This window comes from Harpia harpyja, chromosome 20, assembly GCF_026419915.1.
Source record: "Harpia harpyja isolate bHarHar1 chromosome 20, bHarHar1 primary haplotype, whole genome shotgun sequence".
NCBI classification, from domain to species: domain Eukaryota; kingdom Metazoa; phylum Chordata; class Aves; order Accipitriformes; family Accipitridae; genus Harpia; species Harpia harpyja.
This window is the reverse complement of record NC_068959.1, coordinates 3854833-3863503: the sequence shown is the minus strand read 5'-3', so window position 1 is coordinate 3863503 and position 8671 is coordinate 3854833. Positions and strand designations below refer to the sequence as shown.

Here is an 8671-nt window from a genome sequence, read left to right as displayed (position 1 = left end):
GGAACGGGCAGCTGCCCGCCGCCCCGCCGCAACTGCCCGGGCAAAGGCTTCAGCCCCGCTGCCCGGTCCCGGCGGGATTCCCGGTGCAAAACGTCCTCCGCGGCACCGCGACCCTCCTCCCCAGCCAGGACAAACCGCCAAGGAAGGGGGTAACAAATATACTTTTAATAGAAAACGATCAGTTTGGCAGTAAACGTTAAAGAGAATTATGTACACGAACAGAGATAAGTTAGAAACGGAATAAAAGGGATTCGTTTCCTGACCCGAGGTGAACGAGCACAAGCCCCTCCTGGTGCTGTGCCCGCTCACCCAGGGGCGGGGAGGCCTCCTCCAGCCCCCCCCGAACTCACCGGACAAAAAAACCCAAGCGTTTACGGGCTGAAAAGTTCCAGGTTAGGTCTCGCAGCAAGATTTCTTTCACCGCCTGAGAAGAAAACATGCTTCGTCTTTCCGTGCATGTAAGCACTTTCCGTGCAAAGGGTTGAGTGAACGTACATACAGCAGGTGGGTCAGCTCTTTTCTTAGCGTTTAGCTGATCAGGATTAAAATTTTTATGCTGAGGATTACAAATTCATTGCTTTTTGCAGATGTTAGTACACAGTATTTTTGCAATTTATTCTTATTACGTTTGGGCATATAAATAGAGTCAGAACAAGCATAACTTTTGAGCAACCTCATTATTTACGTATCTCAACCTTAAATGATAGCTATTTCAATTTGCTGAAACTCCTAATATGAACAGATTTAAAGCTTCTGAATAAATATTTGTGCTAATAGACCTAAGTCAGAATCTTTTGCAGCCCAGCCCTGGACACCTGTAACATAATACTCACTGTAAAATAATCAGTAAAAAAACCTGAAAATGGTCACATCAAAACATAAGCTCCTCATTTTCATGCCACAAACAAACATATATCTAATTTAGTAGTCAGAAATGCAGCACTAAAGTTATAGCAGGAAGCTTTAACAGAAAAGAGTAATCAGAAAGCAGGGCCATTTACTTTAAAGAGGCATAATCAAACACTGCTGCTCCCCCAAAAAATTTCTGCAGACAAATACCAAAATAAATAGGTGTTTCCCTATGCTAAAAAAGGTATTGGCCTAGATTACCTGAAAGTCCAGATTCTAAACAGAAAACTACAAGTTGAAAATATTACCAAATTTAGCTTAAATAGAAATTTTTACAGATTATCAGCATTTAAGCTGACTATTCAGAATGACACTTCCTTCCTCTCACTGTGCAAAATTCATACGAGATTGAAAACAAAAGCATTCGCCAACTTGCTACTTTATCCAGTAACAGGATTCATCTGTATTTGTCTTTTCACCTATGTGGCTGGATGCCCACAGAAAAAAATACAAAATGCTATTCTCCCTTCATACGTAGATCTTCATGTGGGAGTCAACTCAAAGCACTGGTTTTTATTTCACTGTCACTTGTGGTATACAGGATTTAAACAGGAATGGCTACTGTGGTTTCGCTGGGGCAATTTCACAAACACACCAAAAAAGTTAACGTAAACAGCTCTGCTGAATCAAAGACTGTATACGGTTGGGTTGTAGTATTACGCAGCAGGAGCAGAACTCTTTTGCAGTTAAGATCCCGTTTACATGCAAATGTCTGGTAATAAAACAGATACAAATGGCAGAAATTAATGTCTTAGAAGTTGTCTTATGCAATCCTGCAAGGAGCTAGAAAAAAAAAAAAGTTGCCTTTTAAGTTTTACATATACTAGAGCAAACATTTGATACTGCAGGTTGGTTACCAATATATACAACTTTCCCCTCATGAGATGAACTGTTAAATAATGAAAAAGCATCAGAATGAAAGCACATGTATGAGCTACACTAGGATTAGGCTGCTGGGAACTCACAGGTGAGACTAACAATTTTGTTTCTTCCTATTTTTTGATTAATAGCATTTGTAAGCAACAGGATTTTTTTTGTTGTTGGTTTTGCTTAGCTGTTTTGCACTATAATCATCAAATGAAATTAATCACAATCACAACAAATAATGTATAGCAAGGCAAGGATTAGGACAACAAAGTGGCATGTTTCACCAGCATTCTCCAGAAGCAGCTACTTGGTTCAACATTCTGAATTTGAACAACAGAATACAGGGATTTCTTTTATTTAGAGCTTTCTTAAAAAATGGGAACACCACAAAATGAGCAGTTCTTGTTAGCTATAGTCATACTGGATATATATATATATGGTTCTGCTGAAAGGAATTCTCTTTGTTCTCACTGGAAAGAACAAAGGCAGCTTTGTAAATATTTATGAAGGAGGCTGGGAAGGGCATCATCTAACTAAACCAAATAAATCATCCACTGACACTTGCATCCTATTTTTCACATTTGTAACAGGCAGACACAGTATTTAAATAAACTGAACCAATACAACTGGCAGTCTGGGACCTTGCTCTTCCCTTCCCAAAATGACTGGATTTAAGGCTCCTTTCAAGCATTCCAACAGGTAAGAATTTCAATGAAGGTTTAAACCTGTCTGCACAATCAGACATTAAAGGAATACAGTCCAGAAAGCTTTAGTGTAACTACTGCATTGAATTCTACAGCCATCATGGTACTTCAGAACCAAAAAACAGAATAAGTTCATGGCAAAAGATAAAAGTAAAGAAATAGACACATAGGTCTGTGAAAACATCTCCCATTTTGCTGTAGGTGTCCATGGAGCGACTAATCACTTCTGCAGGGATTCCAGACAGTAAAAGAGCAGCAGTTAATACTGTCGTTTTCACCTTCTTCTCACACTAAAAGAAAAAAAAAAAAAAAACACACACAAACAGTATTACATTAGTTCTTCTGTTATAGTCCAATTCTGCTTTACATTTCACAAATGTTGTGCTGGTTTCACACACAGCCAGGCACATTCCAAATTCATCTGTAAGATTAGCAGCTTTGGATTGATTCTCTCCAGACACGCTCCAGGATTCACAACACTTATCCTAACTACAGATTCATGTTGTGATGGATCCAATGGAGCTGAGTGAGAAGCTAGTTAACAGCAGGTAAAATTCATCACAGGTATTATGCCTACTTCATGCTGGCACTCCAAGCAGGCTGTAAAGTGGGGCTGTGCAGCAGCTTCTGCATGAGCAGGAAGAGTCCCAGACAAGGGCAGCCTGGGTGTAAGAAGCCAAGCCAGGCATCTCCGCTGGCAGAACAGGATTAGTCTCTTCACACTACTTGGCAAAAAATAGTTACTTTTCTAACATAGAAAAATGATTTAGAATTGAAAACCAACTGTTTCTTTCTATTTTAGTATGACTCCCTTTGGCAATTTTATCCTCTCAACTCAGAAATGCCCAAAAGCCCTTTTGAAAGCTGTTCTCCTGTCCTTAAGATAAGGAATCCCGAGGATGCAAAGTCTGACAGGCAGGAAAAGATGATAGTGGCTGAAAGTTTTGGCAATTTGATACTTGCTGAACATCTTAATTTAATCCAATCTAAATTAAGCTTTCAGGAATCTTCCTAGGTTTCATGAGAGAAAAATGAAGGATAACAAACTGATTGACCTCACCTGGGTGTAAGTGCAGTAAAAGCAAGCTGTGGAAAGGCACCACCTCTTTAAATTCTGAAACTGAAGAGCTGATTTTAAAGACAGCAGAAACAAGATCAAAAAGATCTAGCAGATGAGCTAGTGCAAGTCTAAGGCTAATTCTACTGTTCTGTGTTGTGACACGTCAGCTTAGAATGACTACTATGAAGTTTAGTTTTCAGTGATATACTTAACTACAAAAGAACTGCTGATTTATTCTGATTTGCTACAGGTAATCTATTATTCCTTTAAAATGCAAATTTTCCCTTTCAACTATGGCTTGAGCATCATTCAGTCCTGCTTTGCACTGTAGACCTGACAAAATCATCAACCAAATACTTCAGCACAATTAACTGGTGTAAATATATAAAGCAAATGATATAGCAAATCTTGCTAATAAGCAGCAAGTTTCACACACAAATAAATATCTCATTTCAAGCTGCCATTCAAACGGATACTAGCAATGGAATCTAGAGCCCTTAAAACCCAAGGACTGTCTCATTTTTTAACGAACACCCTCCCAAATTTCATCCAGGTATCACATGCAAAGAGCTGCTGACAGAGCAAACAGTAACCACAGAACAGTGTGGTGTAGGAGAAAAGCAAAAATTTCCTGAAGACATGAAAGAACTACCTGGCTTTCCTGGTCTGATGCTTTCAATTAGGCTACAGGTAAACAAGCTGCTAGTCCACGTTTTCACAGCAACTTTTAAAAAAGATTTGGACTAAATCTGGGAAGATTAAAAGCTAGTATAAACTATCAGCATTTAGAAACTCTCAATTCTACAGTTTAAAACAAGGGAAGAATACTTCACATGCATTGGTCCTAAAACAATACAATCTAAGCACAAGTTTAAATTTAAAACATTTCAAATTAATTATGAAAAAAATATCTTACCTTTGGAAAGTACTTGGACAGTCCCATGTAAGCAAGTTGCAGAGTAAGAAACGGTGCAAATATTGACTGAAGGAACAGAAAAGAATATACAAAAATTAACTCGGTCAGAAGTAATAGCTAATAAAACACAGTAATTTAATGCTTCCCAAGTCACAAAAGAAAGTTACATAGGTAAAAAAATAATTTTTGGACAATAGCAACAGTATTCTTGACTACTACAAATCTAAGTAGACAAGTTACATGTCAAAAATGAGGTTCTGCTTTATTTTCTTTGAGCCTAAAAACCTGAAAACCTGAAGCGTACAGCAGCATGTAAAAATGAGCCCAGTGATCCAGGAGGTGGCAGGCTGTACCAGCCACACACCTCTGTATGATGTACTGGCAGACACCAGGAATATTGAGGAACTACTTTTCTCAGAAGACTGATAAATGAGTAGGATCTGCTTCTCTTGGACAACTATTGTTGTTCTTACTCTATTATTCTTTTGTAGACTCCAAACTAGAAGAGCAGTTGATTTATGCTCACAAAGATGGGAATAAACTTGCAGGGGACTGAAGCTGCAACAACTATTCTAGGGCTTCTGCTCCTCAAACACTACAGGCCAAACGCATGCTACTCTCAGCTGTTAACACAGTGGCTGTGTTAGGTAACACAGATTCATCTTAAAGAATTTAGAGATTTTTTTAGGTTTTTCACAGTTGTTGGAAATGTAGAGTGCCTGAAGTTCCAAACTCAGTTGCTACTGATGGACTTCAGCCCTAGATAAAGGATATTTCACAGTAAGTTTGCAGTAAACTAGCAAAACAGAATAGGATTGTTTGTTTCCCTGAACTCACCAAGTACTTGCACACAAAAGCCCTGACTGCGATGGCAAGCAGAGCACATCCCACCAATCTAAAAATGCGGAAAGAGTCAAACTCCTCCACTGCATTCCCATTCTCTTGGCTTGGCTTCTCATTCATCAGCTGGTTCCTCAGCTTCAGAGCTTCATCAAATCTGGATAAGTACTGGTCTAATCCATGTCTAGGTGGCCGTGGTGCAGCTTCAGATGGCAGTTCCCCTCTATTACGGTGACGGAGCTCACTTGTACCCTCATTGACAAGCTCTGGATTTTTACTGTACAAGTCCTTATCCCCTTTGAGGTCTACCATGCTGCCTGCATGGTCAGCTGTGCCTGCCATATTACAGACAGAATCACCAAGCACAATTCGCTTGGAAACTGAAGGAATGGGAAGGGAGTTTGATTTATCTTGTTCATGCTGAAGCTTTGATTCTGTGTGACTTTCGTCATCTAAAGAAGAGAAACAAAAATACAGTTATGCACACCGGGTAAATGGAACACCATTTGAGCCATACTGGATTGGGGTCCTGGGTTGATACCTCCACTTCCAAAGTGAAAAGACAGATTTATGATTAATAAATGTGCTAATTATTAATCACAAAGCCATTTGACATAGCTGAATACAAGCAATCCCATTTTAAAAAGAAACAGGCTCAGCTCATACACAACCTGCTTGTGTATCAAAGGAAACATTTACACTCAGACTTCGGTTACACAACAGATGATGATAACAAAAAGGGAAGAGCACAGCATGGCCCAGACTGAAAACGCTCATCAGCTTCACCAAAATTACATTTTTACACAGCTGGACTCAGCACACTCCTGGATCCCTTCCATCAGCCTACAAAGAACCCTACGTGTACCTGCTTTGCATTGCAGGGCACTCTTCAGAAACAGCGCAGACACAAGACAGAAAGCTGTGCAACACTGGTTGGAAGTTGAAGCTGTCAGTCAGCAATAGAGAAATTAAAACATCAGACTTCCTTAAGCAACAATGTTGCGTGCCCAAGAGGAAAGTTGTTCCAAATACATGAAGCAACACAAAAAAAGGACAAATATTTACAGAAAGTGAATCGCATGGAAGGAGCATTAAAGACTGACAAATGAGCAGGCAGTAGAAGAAGTGTACTTTGGCTTGTTCTTCTTTATTGTCAGAGGCAAAGCAGTGTTAACCTGCTCTGTATTAAACCTGAAGACCCCATCTTACAGCGAAAGAGGTGATCCTAGAGAACAAAAACCAAACCGAGAGGTGTGCAGAACTGGTCTGGTCCTACCAGAGAGGAAGAACCAATGCTTAAAGAATATTTTTCAGCATTAAAGCATATTGATTCATGGCTTATGTGCACCCTTGTAAACTGAAATCGGAGAGCTCTTTCCTGACGAGATAGTCAGCCTCCTTAAAGTATGTACAGAAATATAAATGACCTACCTATGAATCTGCAAGAAAATTCTGCATGTCAACCACAAGCATCCAATGACTGGTTATTATCCAAGTGTGAGAAAACTTCGATATGAAAACACAGCTATGAAAGCAGTTACTGAATGAAAACGCAGGGGAGGCTCATCGTTTCTTCAACTAAGAAAAACTACTTGAAGGGAAACGACAGCTTGTCTGTTCGCTATGGATGAACAGTAACAGCCCCAAGACCCGATCTCGGCACATTTCTGGTGACACACGTATCCTATCCGCGGGTCTATCGAGGACCAGAGAAGGTCGTGCTTGACTTAAAGCATCGCTGAAACGAAAGATCGCACCGAGAGGCCAAACAGCAGCCGCTGGGAGCCAGCCACTCCTGTCCCATGAGGAGACTGCGGGGGGGAGCGGTTACGGCAGAAGGAGGCCGCAGCCGGACCTCACCGCCAGCCCCGCGGCCGGGACCCCTCACACCACCGCTGCCGCCGCAGCCCCGCCGCCACCCGGCTCACCCTTGCCCGCCGCGGGCCGGTGGAAACCCATGATGCGGTTGATCCGCTCCTCCGAGTTCATCAGCAGCTTCCTCCGCCGCAGCTCGGCTCGGCGCTGGGAGGCCGAGAGGCCGGCGGGGGCCCCCGGGGGCGCGGGCACCGCTGCCGCCCCGCCGCCGTCCTCCATCCCCGGCAGAAGAGGCCGCGGCGTTACCTCAGCACCGCACAATGGGGCCGCCCCGCCTCAGCGCGCAGGCGCCAGCGCCGCCCGCCTCCAGCCGCTGAAGCAAGCGCCGCCATCTCGCGTAAGGGCAGGAGAACGGGGAACCGCGCGGGGAGAGCCCCCGGCGCGGCGCGCTCTCCGGCGGGACGGTGCCCGCACTGAAGATGGCCGCTCCGGCCTCGGAAGTGACATCACGGCGCGAGAGGCGATGGCGTCAGCGCAGCGAGGAGGCGGGAAGGGAGCGATGGCCGCGGGGTGGCGCCGGCCCAGCGGGGCTGAGGTGGCGGCGGGCGGGGGGGAAGGAGCGCCGCGCTGAGGGAAAGCTGCCTGACAGCTGCAGCCAGGGTAAGGGTTTTTGCATGCCTATAGGAAAAGCAAGCCAGCGGTGACGTGACTTCATGCTCTGAGGGCTGGCGCTGGCCAGCGCCTTCCTTGGTTTGCTTAAAATTCTGGTTTCGGTAAACCTGGCAAAACCAGGAGGAAAATCTGCTTCACGATGCAATATAAAAACTGGTACAGGATGGTAGCATTTTCCCTATCATACAGAGAGATGTTTCAACAGAGTTTCTGTGTAGAAACTTAAGCATTAGAATAAGCAGACGTTCATGTTTCTAACCAAAGTAGTATTTACCTAACACTCTGTAACTAGAAAAACAACAGTTAAAACTGTAACTGTACAAAAGCAGAACATCAGAGGCGTTCACAAGGCTAAGTTCACAGAGATGTTTAATTTCCAGCATGCGACGTTTGAACTACGAAGTGCGAGCCCCCGTTGTGCTCCTCAGGCAGAACACATCAGCGCGCTGAGCGCAGTGCCAGGTTTTGAGATTTTCTGTTGGAAAAGCTTTGAGGGCTGCTGTGCAGCTGAATTTAGGAAGTTAACTTGTCACCTCTGGGCACACTCCAAACGAGGGAAGAGAATATGCCGTTTATTAGAGTGCCAGGAAACAGACGTTTTTGTGTGGACATGAAACACAGACACAGCGTAGGGAAATGCCTTCTAGGTGCTGGTAGGCAGCACAGGTCAGCTTCCCGAATCGTATTCCCAGTGTAGTGTCACTGCACTGCTGTTAATATAGTGAGCAGCTGAAGGGATTGACTATTCATACTGAGGAAAAAAACAAGGGAAGAAGGACCTCTCAAGGATGCCAGAGTTACTGTAACATTATAAAACAAGGAGTGTCTTCGGTTCTTTCTAGCAAGATACAGTTGGCATAACATCCATATTTATGTACAATAAAAAGT

General features: G+C 43.2%; 1 protein-coding gene across 3 annotated transcripts; it reads right to left on the bottom strand.

The window, feature by feature from the left end:
* Positions 1-142: 142 nt before the first annotated feature.
* On the bottom strand, positions 143-7461 carry CAMLG (calcium modulating ligand). 3 transcript variants are annotated; one of them, XM_052771950.1, is made up of 5 exons: positions 7225-7461; positions 5294-5748; positions 4457-4522; positions 3541-3600; positions 143-2770 (listed from the first exon to the last, which is right to left on the bottom strand). In XM_052771950.1, exons 1-5 carry the CDS (start codon positions 7388-7390, stop codon positions 2579-2581), a joined length of 939 nt encoding a protein of 312 aa, XP_052627910.1. In that variant the 5' UTR covers positions 7391-7461; the 3' UTR covers positions 143-2578. The 3 variants fall into 3 exon arrangements, with proteins under 3 accessions (XP_052627910.1, XP_052627911.1, XP_052627912.1); XM_052771951.1 differs by lacking the exon at positions 3541-3600 and having other exon boundaries at positions 7225-7450; XM_052771952.1 differs by lacking the exon at positions 143-2770 and having other exon boundaries at positions 3556-3608; positions 7225-7456.
* Between the last annotated feature and the right edge of the window lie 1210 nt (positions 7462-8671).